At 35.9% G+C, this 19,438-nt stretch overlaps 2 protein-coding genes across 2 annotated transcripts; one reads left to right on the top strand and one right to left on the bottom strand.

Moving 5' to 3' along the window:
* The first annotated feature begins 1,829 nt into the window (after window positions 1-1,829).
* LOC113271755 (cytochrome b5-like) lies at window positions 1,830-2,857 on the top strand. Its single transcript, XM_026521661.1, has 3 exons — window positions 1,830-2,035; window positions 2,326-2,392; window positions 2,506-2,857. Exons 1-3 carry the CDS (start codon window positions 1,949-1,951, stop codon window positions 2,766-2,768), a joined length of 417 nt encoding a protein of 138 aa, XP_026377446.1. The 5' UTR covers window positions 1,830-1,948; the 3' UTR covers window positions 2,769-2,857.
* Window positions 2,858-5,050: 2,193 nt separating this feature from the next.
* Window positions 5,051-8,935, bottom strand: LOC113271754 (COBRA-like protein 1). The gene is made up of 6 exons (XM_026521660.1): window positions 8,750-8,935; window positions 7,861-7,940; window positions 6,673-7,129; window positions 6,319-6,478; window positions 5,918-6,195; window positions 5,051-5,711 (listed from the first exon to the last, which is right to left on the bottom strand). Exons 1-6 carry the CDS (start codon window positions 8,856-8,858, stop codon window positions 5,419-5,421), a joined length of 1,377 nt encoding a protein of 458 aa, XP_026377445.1. The 5' UTR covers window positions 8,859-8,935; the 3' UTR covers window positions 5,051-5,418.
* Window positions 8,936-19,438: the final 10,503 nt, after the last annotated feature.

Here is a 19,438-nt window from a genome sequence, read left to right as displayed (position 1 = left end):
CAACAACAAATCTTTTACTTTAGTATATGCATCCCTTTCGGTGCGGGTTCCTTTCTCGGCTTCTTTTCTTTCACTGGAGGTGAAACTACAACAATCTCTTTTCCTATCTTTTCTCCCTCTTCATCATTTTTTTCCTCTTCCTCCTCTTCATCTTTTTCTCCCTCTTCCTCCTCTTCTTCATCATCGGATTCTTTAGAAAAATTTTCCTTTTCCTCCTCTTATTCATCATTAGATTCTTCCTCTACTATTTGTTTTTCTTTTTCTTCATCCTAAATTTCAACTCCTTCCTCTTCAATTTCTTGATCAATAGGTTCCGCTCCTTTTAAATCAACTCCAACTTCAGCTACAGGTGATTCTCTCAACCTAATTTCAAATTGATTCTTCTTTTTCTTCTCATTCTTGTGGATACTACTATTATCTATCCCAAAATGCTTGTCACCGCGAGGGGTGGGCGTATGATCAATCGGAGTTAAGTTATTCCCACTCTTATTCTTTACCCTATCAGGATTCCTACACAAAAAATACAATTGATTGATTTCCTAAGGGTTGAACAAACAAAATAGAAACCAACAAACTAAAAAAATTGTGAACAGAATGATTTACGGTTTGAAAAGTGACAATCAAGATAAACCCTAAATAATTACGGTATGTTAGTTGAACCGTAAACATCTAATTGAAACTAAAGTTTTGAGCCACGGGAACATTTACGGTTGATAATGGTTGATACAAATGCAAACCGTAACTACATTACGGTTGATAAGTTGTAAGCCGTAGAAAATTTTGGAGACATGCAGGAAGATTTACGGTTCGTAATGGTGGTGTCGATACAAACCGTAAGTGAAGTTACGGTTGAGAACAAAAAACGTAACTGCACTAAATTCTCATATTTACTAATCTGCGGTTGGTAATTGAATTCTTACAAACCGTGACAACATCAAAATCTTCAATTATGGTTTGTAATTAAATTAAAACCAACTGTGACTTACATGAACCCAGAATTTGGAATTTCAATTTTCATCTAAAACCCTAATTTTTGATAAAAATTTAACTTAAATCGAAAAAAATAAACTAAACCCTAAAACATACCTCATATAAGTCATTCCAGTTGATTTCTCCGGTTGAGGGGTTTAAAATTGTTGTTCTTCACCTATTGGAGGATGTGGTTGATTAGAATCGCTACAATCTTCGTCAACTTTCTTATACTTCGGCATCTCTTATATAGATTTCAATTGACGATTTTTCGAATCGTCGATTAATCGAAGACGATGAATTTTTCAACCGCTAATGGAGGTCGGCTATGGAGGTGAAGAGAAGATGAAGAAGAAAACCGTTTCTTTTCTTTCTTCTCATCAAGTTCCTAGTTACCAATTTGTGGTACGATGTGGAGTTCGGGATGGCATGCATACGTACGGGAATTATACGGATTCGGATAGATCGAATTCGGTCAAAAATCCGGTCAATGATTCGTTGTTCGGCAGTAGTTCGGAACGACATACGCAAGGTTCAGGGTTCAGTTCGGTGTTGAAAATTCGGCATGCATCAAATTAATAGATAGTACATTTTTAAGATTAAATGTTGTAAGAAAGTATGATTTAAATCAAATGTCTTGTATTATTTAAATAATACATTAAAAACATTCAACAACAAGCGAACAGCTTGGTGGTTGGAGCCTTAGTTGCAAGCTAAGGGCGAATAATTCGCAGAAAATTCGAAAATCCCGTATAATACGCGTATCAGGTTTGATGTTCAAATAGTTCGGTCGCGAATAATTTACCGAATCCCTAACTAGTCCATTTAAAGCTAAAAAGAGTGATCTAAACAATTTACATTACTATTAGGACACCTCCTAACCAATCTGCTAGTATTTCTTCCTTCCCGGCTTTGGTGCATTTTTTACCAAGAGAATTGGTTTCTTGATTTGTTTGGAGAGATCTTGTTTCGTGAGAAAATGTCAAAAATCACAAAACTCTATACACTGGAAGAAGCTTCAAATCATAATACAAAACAGGATTGTTGGCTCATCCTTGATGGGAAGGTACGAATCCATTCTTTGGAGTATTTTTTTATATTCCCGTTTTCAAATTTTTAATTGATCATCCCGAGGTAAAATACAATATACAATTCACTGATTTTGGATCCACATGATGCCAATCATGATAATTAAGAATTTACAGGTGCATCCATAATTAATTACTAATTAATTCATCATTTAAATTTGATTAAGAATTGAGATCAACAGGATATTTTTATCAGTTTTTAAACAAGACGAGGAGACAGACAGGTCTTGGTCTTGTTTTTTTTACTGATCTTGTTTGTTTGGACCAGGTCTATAATGTAACAAAGTACTTGGATGATCATCCCGGTGGTGACGATGTTCTTGTTAATGCAACAGGTATTATTATTTCTTAGTACAATCATGTTCTTTCAATCAATAAGGTAATGGAAATCCTGATATGAATGTAAAGATCTTGTATGATGATGATCAACAAACCACCACCTCTGCAGGACGAGATGCAATTGAAGATTTTGATTTTGTGGGACATAGTAAAAGCGCAAGAGAATTAATGGAGACCTATTTGATGGGAGAACTAGACCCATCTTCAGTTCCACAACAGCAACAAGAAAAAGCTACAACAACCAGACAGCATCAAACCGATCAAGTCACTCAAAAGTCTACAGAATCATCATCAGCTTTCAAATACTGGTTGGCCATAGCTGTCATTTCTGTGATTGCTGGTTATCTGTTTTTCCCCAGTAAAGATCAATGAGTGATTAATATTATCAATTTTCTGTATTCTGAAGTCTGAAGACTCATTTGGGCTGTGGCTCATCTATTGACAGTCAAACTAAAAACCATTAAACTAAGGTCATTTCTACTTCTGATCTACAGATCATGAAATCTTACGTTTGTTTTATGATCACAAACCATGAAACGAAGGCCTTTTTTACTTGTTCATCCACAGTCATGAAATCTTTAGAAAAAAATAGAAAAAGAAAACATAAAAATTAAGATATGATAGATCTGAAGATAAAGCTACTACATCAAGACAGCAGCAGAAATCTTTCTTTAGTCATACTAGTTCTGTGATAACTGGTTCACTAGTGAAGTTCAATGACTCATTTGTGTTCAACTTAAACAATCTTTTAAGTCTGTTTTTGATCAGAAAACATCAAACAAAGGCCTTTTGATCCACAGTCATGAAATCTTAGTAGCAAAAAAAAACACAAAATAAACCAAAAAAAAAACAAGAAAAGATGATAGATCTGAAGATTTGAGTTGAATAAACAGTATCATGAGATGGAATAAACGAAAGGAAGTAACCATCGGAAACCTTCGGTATGGGCGGACTCGGAAAGGGATTTGATTTTATCCTTCCCATCATTTTCCATTCCAACACACCCATACCGAAAGGTTCCGAAAGATCAAGCTACCTTTCATACTCATCTCTCATCTTTTCTACTACAACTACTGAAACCCTAACTTACGAATCTGCTACTCATGAAACTTCTGATCAGTATAAATAAAGAAGAAGAGGAAGAAGAGAACGGCTGAGAAAAGAAAAAGTTGAAGGAAGTGTCAAGGGGAGATGGGGGCATTTATAAACCTCCTTCACATTAGGGCGACAACGGTAAAAGTAAATTACTTAGATACCCATTAACATTTGTGACCAATCTACATCTCGAACCGGCTCAAACCCTACCTGTCCCATACTATCCCAGGTTGTCCAACCAGTCTTAAAGTACCATGATCTTGACAAAACGTGCCCTCAAACAACTACAAATGGTTGGTTCCCTCAAACAGCTGCATATCCATTGGCTGTGGTTGCAAACCGGTGCGGTGCACATCTATTCCCAAAAAAAAAAAAAAAAATAGTATTTTTTTATTTGGGGTGAACTAATTTAATATTCGGCCGTCGGATCATGCGCGTGACGGGATATCAGGAACTACGCGTTACGAGTTTTTTCAAGGTTGACCACTGAAAAACGATAATTTTATTTTATTAATAATAATAAAAAAAATGAAAATTAAAAAATATAATCTCTGTCGTCACGATAATCCAACAGCAATATTACAAATTAAGATTTATTCTTATTCGTTTATTTATTGGAGAATAAAAGAATATTTTCTTTTGGTACCATAAACAGAAGAGAAAAAAAATTCAAATGGTCAAACAGCATTAAAAAAACTAAAAAAGGAAAAGGAAAAATTATTCTAACTTTTTTATTAAGAAAAATAAATATTCAGATCGTGCGAAAATCAGATCGTGCGAAAAATTATCAGATCGTCCGAAAATCAGATCGTGCGAAAATAAATATTCAGATCGTGCGAAAAATTATCCTTCCGTACTTATTATATAGGCGGAATTTTGGATTTTATTTGTACCACTAAGTAGACGGAATCTTATTTTACAAGATGAAATTTCTTCTACATATCTTCATTTATTGTGTATGAAAAATTGTGTTGAGAATAGAATAAAGGATAAAATAAAAAAAGATAAGGAAAATGAGGAAATCAATGCAATTTTTTTAATTAAGAGAATTGGTCCCCTCCGCCTATATATGTGGTACGGAGGGAGTATTACGTAGTTGGTGCCAAGTTACCATTTAAAAAATCCGGCGATTAGGAGAATCGGATCTTTCTGTCCGATGTGTATTGAACCACCGGCGGCAATACTGTACCACCGGCAACAAGCATGCTTCATCCGCAGATACGAGGAGTATGACGAGAAAGGGGAGAAAATCACAGAAACAATAGGAATAGGTGGTACGGGAAAATAAATCAGTTTCTTACTTATTTTTTTTTTCATCTTTTCATTTTCAAGAGCTTGAAAATAAAAGAAAATAGAAACAGCTATACATATTTACCCGACCACATATTCCAACTGTATCTGGGACTTCAATCTCCCATTTCCGATCAGCCATCAAAAAAGACCAGGCACAAAAAACCCATTTCAGGCATGACTAAAATGAAACCAGCACCTCCTCTTATATTATATAGAGATGAATGTGGAGACGCAACTCTCCAGACCTTAGCAGCGTAAGACATGCAGGCAGAAAATATTATTATCAATAAAGGAGTATCAAGGTAGAAATTGCGGGGATCTCTATTCGTGTCTGGCAGATAATGGTATACATTAAAGGGTAGATACTCTGGAGTCTGGAGCGTTAATTTAGATCAATGAAGTTGATCACGAAATGTGTACAATCAGATGCAGCTACACATATGTATATATTATTATCAACACAACTGCTCTAGGTAAACATATGGACACTGAAATTAAACGTGATAACTTAACCTGGCCGCACATGTGGAAGAGGTCTCAACATAGCAGGCGCACAAGCAATCTTCTGATATTTTTCCATAAGCTTCAGCTGACATGATGTACTTGTCAAAAACAAAACCTTCTTCTTCTTTCATCAGACTGCAGATATTAAGAATGCAAAAGCAGCCAAGAAAGCTGAAACTATTTGAATCAAAGGAATAAGTGCTCTGGAAGTAGAATTTGGCAGCCATGGGTAGGCATCAGGGGGTGGCATGACGCAATTATCACCATTGAAATAAATCCGCCGAGGAAAAGCCCACCCTTTGTCAAAGGTAAAACTTGCCTTGTCCTTTTTAAAAAGAAACTCTGACTGTACATTTCCCATAGGCCCTGCTTGCAAGAGCAATTCATTGTAGAATTTTATCCCCCATAGCATTGCCGTATCATCTGTTTGCCAAAACAGATAAATTCTAGTTTACCAAACAGATACTCAAGAGATTCCGATTCACATTCAGAGCATTCATGTTAATTAAGAATACTTATGCCCGAAGTTTTGAAATTTCCTTAGTAGAAGATATGAACATTTATAATATTTTCCCGAAAGTAGCTCAGGATTTAGACAGGGGTTTATGGAAACTTAAGATTGAACTTACTTATGGATCCGTAAGTAGATAAGCTTTTGTAGTTGAAGCTGAATATTTGTGTGAGATTATCAAAATTTGGATGCTGAGCAACTAAATTCCACTGTGTATAGTTCATCCTGTAATTAAAATTAGTAATCGTGACCTTCACCCGCCAATACTCTTTATAGTTGGTCTTCACATGCCAGTGAATGCGAACGGGACACATGTGGCTTGTACATTCTACTAAAGGTGTGAAACTATTTTTTCCAGGACGTGCAAGAGCGGATGCTAAATACGGCGAATCTCCCCTGTAAACCAATACAAAAAAGAAAAACTTGGGTCATTATTCTTAACCTCAGAAACTTGACAAGAGGAGAAACACCGCATAGATTGCACACTTGAGAGGATGCTAAATACGGTACGAGACTTACTCCACGCAACTTCCTGGATGAGTTATATTATTTTGGCAGCCACAACTGCATGTTGGACATGGGACAATTGTTTCATTATAAAAGGCGGAGAGAGAAACACAGCATGCAGGAGCATTTTGGGAGAGAAATTGAGAGTATGTACAGGTATCGTTCCATGTCCCTGTCACAAACGATAAATGTTATTAGATAAAAAAAAACACGGGGCATTCAAAATGTTGTATGCAGAAAGAATTATTAACCCAACTCAAGTTTTTATATTCTGAGATTGTCTTGCAAACCAGAAAAGGCAGTAAATAAGAAAGCGAAAAAAATAGATGAGAGATCATTTTGAACACAATACAACAAGGAACTTACACAAAGCTTGAGTTTCTCTCCTCTGATCAGCCGATTTGAATTTACTTGGTCGGACAATCCTTGCAGGTCCACAAGTATATCCAGGTCCAGGTGCACTCAATGTGAAATTCCTTGGTGCTCTCACAGTTTTGTTGGAAGTGCCTGAAGAACCAACAACAATCTGGAAAGAGCTAACTGCATTACCTGGATCCTGAACCCATGAATTTATTACTCCTCCTTTGCAGCAATTTGCTACCATTTGGTTGTACGGAGTTCCTGGCAACAAATCCACAACCTCTGGCTTCTTTTTACAACAATGAGGGATGTTCCCTTTGAATCTCGAACAATCACCCTGCTCTGTTGTTTGAGCTCCCACCATGTTCCAAATCACTTCTTTTTTATACCATGTCCATCCCAATGTCCATCCAGGGGCTTGGATATGACGATATTTCTGGAAGTTGAAGATTGATACGACCGCCTTCCATTCCAATACAAAGGTGACAGATAATTAGAGGCCACAAGAGGGAAGAGAAACAACAAATCTAGTATCCATTTGTGCAAAGATTAACTTTGAGATAATATATGATGACAAAAGAAAAACTACCATACACACAAAGATATATGGTAGACTTCCATGTCCACCAGTATGTGCAAGGGAATAAACGATACAACGGGCTGTCTCTGGCATGTCTGAATTGAAATATTATAATTGTTTATATGATTGTAAGTGTACATAACACTTCAAATCACTGTCGCAGTAAACTTAAGTTACATCAACTTACATCGATATGAAGGAACATGGGGTTTCCATGTGTATATCAACATTGCTTAAAACTACTACTTAAGAACCACGACATTTTCTAACTTAAATTCTAGTCGAATTTGGTAAGACAGTTGGAAGGAACATGGAATTGGTTGATAATTATATGGAACTCAGGGACAGGAAGACTAAATAAACAAGTTTAGTTTAACAATTGATGAAATGACTTAAAATTGTAATTCGAAAATGTTCAATTTGTTCCGTCTTCAACTTCAATCAACGCTCATAATACTTGTGAGAAACATGGAAATGCAGTCAAACAATGGAGTATATTAACACATTGGATGAAAAGTGTTGAGCAAAATCCAAAACACGGTAGCGATACATCATTCTCTTGAGCATGGATTGAAAAGTTTCAGTAAAATGTACTAGTTGGATAATATACTTACAACGTATCCATCTGGAGTCCAGCTCATGATATCCCACTTTATCGTGATATTTCCATTTGGATCAAGAGAATCGTAAGCTTCTGAAACAACGAAAACAAAATCAAAAGCTATTGAGATAACAGATACGACAAACCAGCAAAAACAACAAATTCAAACCTTAAACAACAATACGAAGGAATAATCAAACGATGAAGTTTTTAGAATACACTGGAAATGTACATGCATGAACAAACAATCTATTCATCTTTAATCAGTAATGGTGAACTCTCTCTATGCCATTCAACTAATATTTCCATTTTGCTATTGGATTTTCCATTTTTGCATATGGTAGATATACAGCATCTAGCCATCTACATTAATTCCAGTAAGATCAATGTTAAATGTTCCAATTATGGGAAGAAGGCACTTCCTCATAACTGCTTAAGGAGAAACTTAACAAACATCAAACGACAAACTAATGGCTTTGAGCCTTTGACTTAAACCACCAACCATCAAAAGCATATTTAGAACTCTATAAACATCTATCTCTCTAAGTATCTGGGAAAAGCTTGAAGAAATTACTTTAAACTCTGTTACATCTTAGTAATCTAAGAGTAAAATTGCAAACTTTTTAATGGATTAGACCAATAATATTGAAATCAAATCACCCATTTCAGGAATTACATGAAAAAAAAAAGGAAATAAGTGAGAACCCATTAACATGATTAGATGATCAAGAAAAATGAGCAGAAGAAATGGTCAAAATTTCAGGAGAAAAAAAGGCAAAGAAAAAGAATCATCATTAAAATATCCAGCAAAACCCCATTAACAAACTGAGATATAAAACCTAGAAAATTAAATCAAACAGGACCAGAAACTTAAAAATGGAGAATGAGAAGTGAGAACAAACCAGTTGTGGGATGGAACACCAAAATCAGAAAGAAGATGATGCATTTTGAAATACTGCATGTCCTGGAAATCAAACCCAGACCCATTGCTTCTTCCATTGACCTTGCCATGCTAATGCAACAGAAGAACAGAACAGACTTTAAAAAAAAACACAGAGGAATGAAAGACGCGGACTTGACTTCACGTGACTCTCTCTAAAGCCCAAGAAGAAGAAGATGAAGAATGTTCTACCATGTCCACGTCACTTTACCAGCTCACAGGCACGATGTGACACAGAACTTTAGCCCTTGAAACTCGATATAATTACCAATTTCAGGCGTCAAAAGCCCATTACTCTGGGAACTTGGTTGGTGGTGTGAATGTGCATAGCTACTAATGGGCTGTACCAATTTGATTGAGGGTGCACCGAAATTTAGATAAGACAAAGGTTTTCCTTATGCATCGGGTTGGCACACCCCAAACAAATCTGGTATCCCTGTTAGTGGTTTTGGTGGATGTGACTGATGCCTGCTAAAAGTCTTTTAAAACTTTTGAATTGAATTTTAAGGAAGAGAGAGGGGATTTTATTTGTTTTGTTTTGTGTGTCAATCTAAAAAATGACGTCCACAGGTAAATGACGTGGAGCATAAAGAAGAACCGTTCAAATTTTCGTGTGGGCGGGCCGACCAATCCAAAAATTTCCATAAAAGCCCTAAAGTTGTTTTGCATTTTGCTTAATTAAAACACCTATTGTTGGGTTGCGGAGGGGAACTTTGAGGGAGACTTATTAGTGATAATACAGTTCTTGTTCAAGAGATTATTCACTTAATGAAGAAAAAAAGAGGTGAGAATGGATGGATGGCACTTAAGCTAGACATGTCAAAGGCTTTCGACAGGTTGGAGTGGTCTTTTTTAATCAAAGTTCTTTCTTATTTTGGTTTTAATGATGATTTTTGTGATCTTATACAACAATGCAACATCATAACACAACTTTCAGTGATGCTTAGTGGGTCTCATTGTGAAGCATTTACACCAACAAGAGGCATTAGGCAGAGTGATCCCTTATCACCATACCTATTTATTCTTGTCATGGAGTTTCTCTCAAGACAACTCATAGAAGCACAACAAGAAAATAGAATCAAAGGAATTAAAGTGGCTGCCTTAGCGCCAGCCATTAATCATCTACTTTTTGCAGATGATTGCTTGATCTTTACTCAAGCAAATGTCACCACAGTCAACAACTTATTGGAGCTACTACAACACTTTAGCTCTCAATGAGGAAAAGTCATCAATTTTGAGAAAAGTGCAGTATACTTCAGCAAGAAAACCAAACCAGATGTAGCAGACACAATAAAGCAAATACTGGGAGTCAAAAGCATGAATTCTAAAGATAAGTACTTGGGGTCACCATTAATTATTGGGCACTCAAAGCAAGAATCCTTCAAAAGTATTAAAGAAAATTTTGAGAGCAGATTTAACACTTGGTCATCTATCTCTCTTTCACAGGAAGGAAGAGGTACAATGATTAAGCATGTTCTCAATGTTGTTCCCATATATCAAATGGGAACCTTTAAATTACCTTCTAATCTTCTCCAGCAACTAACAGCCATTGAGAGGAAATTCTTTTGGGGACATCATCCTAGAAGGGGACATAATCCTACAACATGGATGAGTATTTGCAGACCAACTGAAATGGGTGGACTTGCTTTTTGGGACCTTGAAAAGCTAAATTTGGCTCTCCTCACCAAATTGGCTTGGAGAATTTGCAGTGAATCTGACACTTTAATGGCTAGAACTCTATCAAGCAAATACTTCAAAAATGGAGATTTACTTCATCAAGTTGTTACAACAAAAAATTGCTCTTATGTCTGGAATGGAATCTCTAAAGGTCTAAAGATTGTTCAGCATAACTTTTTCATGGAAATCAATAATGGGAGAAAAACAAAATATGGAGGGACAGATGGATTCCTGGTATGCTTCATCCACCTTCTCCTCAAAATGATCATCATAGGTTTTATGAATCTGTGGAAGAGTTAATGGTTCCTGAACAGCTCATTGGAACACTCAACTAATTAGTTTCTTATTTGATGCTAACACTTCCCTTGAAATCCAATCTCTCTTTATAGACAACAACAAAGAAGACATCATGATTTGGATGCCTATAAAAGATGGAGTTTTCTCTGTAAAAAGCACTTACAAACTGTTGTCTTATAATGATAGTGATGTCCAGGTAGAAGGAAGAACAAAAGAGAGGAAAGTATGGAAAACACTCTGGAGATGCAAAGCTGCACAAAGGATTAAACTCTTTGCATGGAAATGCATAAGAGGACTTCACTCATCTAAATAAAAGAGAGCAATGATATTTGTGGCCACAATGAAGGAACAATTGAACACATCCTTATGAAATGCAGACATGCCAGAGCAGTCTAGAGGGGTATTAATATCAATATAGACACCGTCAGAGCAAACTGCAGTTCTGTATCAGAATGGGTAACAAGTTGGTTTTTTCAATATAATAAAACTAAGGATGATAAATGGCTTTATACTCTGATGATTGGCGCATGGATAATATGGAAGGATCGTTATGATGTGGTTTTTCAGGGAGATAATCTTAACCCTTTTACTTCAATACGTAAAATTCGTTACCATCTTGCTTCTAATATGCATGAATCTTACACTGCTGTTATAACAAACCCTAAGATATCCAGATGGAAACCTCCTTTAGAAAGCATATTGAAATACAATATAGATGGCTCTTTTGATTAAGATTCTAACCAATTTTGCACTGGCATTGTGCTGCGTAATTCTACAGGTCATTGCATTGGCACCAAAGGAACCTATGGAAATGGAGCACTAAGTCCAGAGGTCGTGGAGTGTATGGTTATACGTGAGGCGTTATTATGGGAAAAAAGCTTGAATAATACAAGGATCCAGATAGAGGCAGATGCAAAGCTCGTGATACAATCCATAAACGGTCATTCACTTCTCATCCAGTGGGAGAATAGGAATATAATAAAGGAGATAAAACATTTAAGCTCCGCTTTTGCTTTATGTACTTTTGATTATATAATTCGAGATGACAACCAAGTAGCAAATGCTATTGCTAGGTCAGCTAGAGAAACTAGAATCTCAATTAAAGTTTTCAATGACTTTGATTCTGCAATTTGTAACCTCCCATCCGGAGATCAAAACGCAAATCATTAATAAAATTCTTTTCTTATCAAAAAAAAGAGAAGGGAACTTCGAGTGATGACAAAAATGTGAAGTAGAATCATCCAATTGTAGATGCAAAAACCGATGGGCTTTCCATCTATGGATGTTAATGAGGCGGAAAAGAAAATTGAATAATCAATTTATCGATTCACCACGGTGTGATCGGACACAGGAAACTCATACTAAAGTAATGTCTTCAACGTACCCAAACGAGTTAATGTTTACCACAGTGAGATGATTTTCTCTATACACCTTGACATAAATTATTCTTGGATGCCTTCTGCTCAACACCAATAATTTACTCCAGCATCACCAGGATGATCCTACAAACGAATACTCCATGACCACACATCTTTCAACATCGATAAATATTCCATAAACCCATAATGATGCATTACTTCCTCCATAATGGTCTCTCACATCCACCCCAAAAGGTGGGATGAATGTCTCGCAACTCTAATGAGAACTTATTTAAAAACCCATAGCTTAGACCTTCTTTATAAGTGTCACATTACTTATCCTACAAGTTTAGGGTTTCCTAACTTGTCTTTTAAGAACTTACGTCTTAGGAATAAATTTTCCTTAACTTAGATCTCAAGTTACTAGAACTGAGGCACAAGTAAACAAATAAGGGTTTATCCCCCAAACCCTTAATTTTAATCCTAATAAAGCACGATCATGTTTGGGTTATCCTAAACCCAAAACTGACCGACCAAGTAAGTTTGACTTTCTTCAAACCTAAACACGTACTTTAATAACAATTATTCACCTCGGTTCATGTCCTAGAATTGAAGGTCAGACCCAAACCGATTGCTTTTTCCATTGACCTTTCCATGCTAATGCAACAGAACAGACTAGAAAAATCAAGGTCGTCTTTGTATTGTGATTCCGAATATCTCGATGTTTATATTGGTATTTGTAGAAATATTGGGTTTTATTTCTCACACAAATGTGTAGAGATTACTTCATTGATTCATATTTGTATAGGTTACATAACACGTAGGTTTACAAAGATAAGTATGCATCAACAATATGAGCAAAAGAATAGGAAAACTAAAAAACATAATAGCTAACTATCTACGAAGAAGGAATACTGAGACTTGTTACAACAACTAGTTTATCTGTTGACCAAGCTTGTTTGGACAAAAATTCGAAAACCGAAAATATTCTCAAGATATGCAATAAGTACCTAATTTTGGTTTTCATATTTCCAACAACCTATAATTCTAAAATCTCTCCTTAGAAAATATCTAATATTAATTTAGCACTTAACTAATATAATTTTCTAAGAGATATGTTTTGATTGCTGGAAAATCAAAAAAAAATTAATTGAAAAATCTTAATTTAAAGATTCTCACTATTTCGATTAGGGACCACCTTGAGTATCAAGGAATATGTTTGAATAATAAAAGATAATAATTATATACATGTTCAAATTATGTCGACATTCGGAACTTTCTTACTCACGCAAAACCGTAAGTAGTATGTGAATGTTGGAAATCGGTTGTGCTATTGGACCGGTTCTACCATGACTCCTAACATAAGTTAAAATCAGTTACACCAAGTCTCCAAATATAGGTAGGGATCGGTTTTACCATGACTCCCAACATAAGCTAGGATCGGTTCTACCATGACTCCCAACATGGGTAAGGATCGGTTATACCAAGACTCCCAACAAAAGCTAGGATTGGTTCTACCATGCATCCCAATATAGGTAAGGATCATTTATGTTAGAGCATTGCTCGGTCGAACTCACACGTGTTGATATCTCAAGCTTGTTGCCAAATTTAGTTGATCAAAAATATATTTTGATTTCTAGTCTACTGATGGTCATGTCCCAGATTAGGAAAATAGTGTGTAGTTAAGCATTAGACTTCACGGCTTTCACCATTTCAAGAGGAAGATCTACTGAAGACTTTGGAGGAACTTCAACGACAAAAGGTATGTGAAGACTGAAACTTTGCTATCACTCATATGTCCATTCAATTTTATACACTAAATGAGACTAAGTCGTCTGGCTATATAGACTTTAAATTATATACACGTTGGAATTTTGAGTCGAGTTTAAATTATATACACGTTAATATAATTCTCGAAATAAGAGTTTAAAGCTTAGAATGCTTCATTCATCTACCTGACAACTTTGGTTAAGAACAATCCATTTTGTTGGAAACTAAATATTAAGTCAAGATGGTCATGTGAAAATTACCTTGAAAATTTTACATGATCAGTGTGAGACAATCATTTGATGTTAACTCTGGATGTTTCGTATTGATCAAATAATCATTTGAAAATTACTTGAAGATAGTGATATGTGTAACATTTTCGTTCTTCTACGGATGTTTCAAATCAATTATCGAGAATTCTAGAACTAATACTTAAAATTTGGATACAACACAGTATGCGTACCTAGTATGCGAACTGTGAAACTAGTTTGGGTCTGAAACCCTTTTTTCATACTTGGTATGCGAACTGTCTTATCTTTGATGGATCTGGATATGTAGTTTGCGAACTGTGTTTGTGAGCCAGCAATGCTAGGTAAGGTCCGGAACCTTTGTACGCGAACTCAGTTCACGTATCAGTAGGTTCTAAATTCGGCAGTTATGTCAACTTGTTCACATACTCCGCATACAAACTACATTGTCTGTACTCGTGATCTCAGGCTTGTTTGCGAACAAATCCGTGAATTTTCAATGCCCTAAAGGTATGCAAACCCGGTTTGCAAACCATGGCATAGCGTTCATGAATTGGTTACAGTATACGTACCTTGTACACATACTAACCAAGACGAATTTGTTTCAAATGATTCACATATATTTCTTTGAGATATTAAGTGAAAAAGCGGGGGTCTAAAAACCACACCCAATACTTCGTTCGACAATCTGTATGGACTAACTCCAATATAATTCAATGATAATCAACTAGACAGTCATACTCAATCAAGGAAAAGCATCCAAGAGTTATATATCAATTGACAATCTGCAATCAAACAGATAGAAATCTGTGAGCCCGATTGATATGAGAAATAACTTGAACGGTATCAAAAACCAATGTTCAAGTGTCAATCAATTTCAATCAACAACCAAAGGTCGGATTTACCAATTGATTGAACTACGCACAACCTGTGATATTTCAATTATATAAAAATATAATGCGAAAAAGAAATAGCACAGACACCAGAAGTTTGTCAACGAGAAAACCGCAAATGCAGAAAAACCCCGGGACCTAGTCCAGTTTTGAACAATAAAAGATAAGAATTAAATGCATGTTCAAATTATGTCAACATATGAAACTTTCCTATTTAGCAAACTCTAATTTCAAACTCACACAAACCGTAAGTAATATATGAATGTTGGAAATCGGTTTTTCTCTTGGGACCGGTGCTACCATGACCCCAACATAGGTTAGGATCGTCTCTACTAAGTATCCAAATATAGGTAGGGATCGGTTATACCATGACTCCCAACATAAGCTATGATCGGTTCTACCATGACTCCCAATATAGGTAGCAATTGTATCTACCAAGAATCCCAACAAAAGCTAGGATACATTCTACCATGTATCTCAATATAAGTAAATATTGGTTCTACTAAGACTCTCAACATAATTTAATCTCGGTTCTACCAAAGTTCTTACCTAGATTTGAATTGGTCGTCCAATAAATCTTCATAGAAAACCGGACCAAAATTCCTATTGGTTTCTTTTCGATTACGAAGCAGGTTTCGTATAAGTATTTCCTTTAAACATATGTAATCAAGCATAGTATCATAGGATGAAATCACACTTATATCCAATATCCAATCAAGTAACGAGTTACATAGATTATGTCGATGTCGCATTTACGAAGTTCAAAAGATAAACATTAAACTTCATAATTAAATATTCTTCCTTGACACTTTAGTCATAATAAATTGACCAAGTCTAATACAAGAGTATTAAATATAACCTCGCATGTTATGTTTTCAATCTTAAACGACTTGAAAGTAACGATATGGATGGAAACAAGTCAAGTCAGTATCACCAACCTCGAGCAGAAGGATGATGTCTTCATTATAGTCGATACGCCTTCACGATCTTCAGAGTAACACTTGTATGTCTCAACATTCCTAGACTTTTTAGTATAACCTAAACGAAGTTGACTCTAGTACATTTAATCAATTGACTCTAATTGAATTTTGATACTAAAATACGACAACCAAACTTGACATACCAACGCTTCGTGGGTTCAACCGAGAAATGCTCGAACACCTCTATTCATACAGTTTAATATATAGGTTAAACCCTAATTTCGAGATAAACTTCATATACAAGTAACTTGGCTATCAAGACATCTGGAATGTTCCAGAACTTCCTTCGCAGTGACCTGGTTAACAAGCAGTCTAAAAACTTCTACAACTTTCATGGAGGATTCTGGAATCGGATATGGGAACATGCAAAACTGTCATGAACCAGCGGATTTGACTAGCGGGACCTGACTTCGTCCGACGGGTTGACTTTTCGTTGTTGGTTGCATATTGGCTGTGACTGTCGAGTTTTGAATGGAAGGACTTGCTGACAGACTGGGTTAACCAGTTAACATGTATAATGGGTCGGCAGCCTGGTTGGCGACGTGGATGGAAATCTTGAATTGAAGACTGGATAGCAGCATGACTAGCAATCTGGTTGGAGGACTTGGCCTATGAACTTGGTATTGGCTGCTCGATGTTGACTTTGACCATTGACCGATGATTGACTTTGACCATTGACCGGTAGATGACTTTGACGATTGACTTCATGGAACATTGGGAAGACTGGATGACTGCGTTCACTAGCCGGATGATAGCTAAATAGTGGTCCAAACAACATTCTGGCCCAATATGTGGCAATTTATCTTGGTACAAACAAAATGTTTTCTTATTTTCCAAGTAATTTAGCTCATCAATTTACTAAATAATAATAATGATAAAATATTGAGAAAAGTATAAATGTCTGGGTTGGAGCTCAGCTTGTTGTTCGACTTCCAACCAAACCTTTGTAGTTCCAACTCTAATGAGAATGTCTAAAAAAATTAAAAAGGTGGCAATTATCTTGGTGCAAGCAAATATTTTTCTTATTTTCCAAGTAATTTAGCTCATCAATTTTTAAGCGTTTAAAAAATTCTTTAATTAGTAATGATGCCAGTAGTGGTTTAGGTAATTTCATTTTTCATAGATTGGGTGTAGCTATTCAAAAAGGTGTTGGAACTCAACTTGTTGCTAGGCTACCAACCAAAATTTTTATATAAGGTGTTATAATATTAAAATAATGTATTTTGGATTAAAAAAATTAAAAAATAAAATAAGAGATAAAACATTTCTTATCACACACACTTTACCAGCTCACAAGGACTAGTTGACAAACCTTGACCCATGAAACATGATATAGTTACCAGTTTCAGCTAAATGAATAATAGGCTCTCAAAATTTAAAATATTTAGTGGCGTGAGATACTAATGGGCTGTGCTAATTTGTTTGGGGGCACCAAGATCTCTATATTAGAAAAGCATTCCTATGCATTGGACTGGCAAAGCCCCAAACAATGTGGTACCCCTCCTAGCAAAGTTGGTGAATCTGGCTGTGATGCCTGCTGAAAGTTATTTAAGAGCATCTCCAACTGATCGTGGTGTGTTTTCTACGTGTATTGGGTAGAAAGACATCCTTTAGCGACGTGGATTAGAACATTTCCTTCATTTTATGAATATTTAGAAGATCATCTCCAACCATAATATTTAGATTGCTATTATGAATCCACTTGGATATTTTTCCGATGGATATTTTTTCCTATTCTTCCTTTCACAATAAACTTCTAGAACTCTGTTTATCAAAAACCCGATTGTTTTGTTTTTATCTTTTTGATTTCCGATGAAAACCATGTTTGGATCATTGGTGCATCACGTAGGTATCAACTGTCGATGAATCACTATTGAGTAATTAATTAAGCTGAGATCTCACTACACTAGTTACATTACAGTGATACGTAATTATCATATGTAATTAAAGTCTTTTAAGTAATTATCAAGTATGGTGTGAAAACGAACTATCTATAACTCAATTTGTTAATCCTATCAATAATGACGATCAATGTAGTCAATTTCGTCCGTACCGGCCGATATATCGGCGATATTACCGGTATCGGACGCTGAGCGATACGGAAATCCTAATATCGCGATACGATTTTTTACCGATAATATCGTCCGATACGGGAAAAACGGTACATCGATTTATCGGCGATATCCGGCGATATTTGGCTTTTACAGTAATTTGTGAGGGCATTTTCGGAATTCAAGAAAGGAATTGTTGTTTCTGTGGTGGTACGAATCGATGAACAAAGATGGGTTTTCGGTAGATCGAATTCAGATACAGTGAAGCTGAATGGAGGAGATCTGGTGTTGGTCCGAGTGGTTGAGATGGTGATACTGAGATGAAGAGTTGCGGCTGCAGTTGCAGTGGGTTTTGATTTGAACCCAGAAAGAAGGGGATGAAGACGGTGGCAACTATTGATCGATGGTGATTGAATGGAGTTAGAAGGTTTGAATTCAAGACTGCAGAATGGTGCTGCTAGGTCAAGAAGCTACATAAATTTATTTTATTTTATTTTGTTTTGATACAATACGCGAGGAAGCTACATAAATTATTGATATTTTCTGGTGGTGTTGTCTCAGTTCAACTGAGATGGTGGTCTGTGAACTGCGGTGGCTATGGGTGAGTTACAAGGCAGGTGATGAGGCTGTGCATTACAGGAAATGGTGAATTGCAGGATGAGTTTGTTGCAGTGGTTTGGTGGTGAAAGAAAGCTGGTGATGATGAACTGAATAAGAGTGGTCAGAGTTGAATTGAATGAATGACTTGAGACGCATAAATTGAGCTGAAATTACAAGAAAATATCAACCTGACTTTGCAGGAGGTGGATTTCAGAGAAGCTATGTGTGACCTGAGATATAATTTTGTGTGAAACAATATAAATTATAGATATAAATTTAGAACCGATATCTCCCCGATATTTGAAACCGAGATCTCCCCGATACAATATTGTACCAGTGTACCGGTCCTCAGCCGAGACAAACCGGTATCCGATATTGACTACATTGATGACGATCAAATTTTATGGAGAACTAAAATGAATCATTAATATCAGTACAAAGTACATCGTAAAGGAAAAATGGTGTTCTTCAGATAAATTGAAAAACCTGATGATGATGCATGATAACTATTATATCAAATTTAGTTTCGATTTCTAATGATTTATTTTTATATTTTTAGAAGTAAAATGATGATTAGGATTTCTCACATCCTTTAAGAAGAATCTCTTGAACTAGAGGATGGCTTTGAGGATGTGATCATAACCGACTTGCCACCTCATCTCCATAATAAATATCACGTCTTTTTGGAGAGCATTTTTCTTAAAAAATTAGAAAAATCTGATGTCGCCTTAAATATAGGAGGACTTTGTAGTCCCATTGGAGATGCTTTAAGAGAGGTTT

Source organism: Papaver somniferum, chromosome 4 (genome assembly GCF_003573695.1).
Source record: "Papaver somniferum cultivar HN1 chromosome 4, ASM357369v1, whole genome shotgun sequence".
NCBI classification, from domain to species: Eukaryota; Viridiplantae; Streptophyta; class Magnoliopsida; order Ranunculales; family Papaveraceae; genus Papaver; species Papaver somniferum.
This window is presented reverse-complemented; position numbering and strand designations above follow the sequence as displayed.

Excerpts from the sequence above, each read along its gene's own strand:
- LOC113271754 (XM_026521660.1), bottom strand. The coding sequence starts at position 8,858 with ATGGCAAGGTCAATGGAAGAAGCAATGGGTCTGGGTTTGATTTCCAGG. Across the intron at positions 6,196-6,318 it reads CATCCAGGAAGTTGCGTGGA|GGGAGATTCGCCGTATTTAG; the intron begins GTAAGTCTCGTA and ends ATTGGTTTACAG. Across the intron at positions 5,712-5,917 it reads ATCTACTTACGGATCCATAA|ATGATACGGCAATGCTATGG; the intron begins GTAAGTTCAATC and ends TTTGGCAAACAG.
- LOC113271755 (XM_026521661.1), top strand. The coding sequence starts at position 1,949 with ATGTCAAAAATCACAAAACTCTATACACTGGAAGAAGCTTCAAATCAT. Across the intron at positions 2,036-2,325 it reads GGCTCATCCTTGATGGGAAG|GTCTATAATGTAACAAAGTA; the intron begins GTACGAATCCAT and ends TGTTTGGACCAG. Across the intron at positions 2,393-2,505 it reads TGTTCTTGTTAATGCAACAG|GACGAGATGCAATTGAAGAT; the intron begins GTATTATTATTT and ends CCACCTCTGCAG.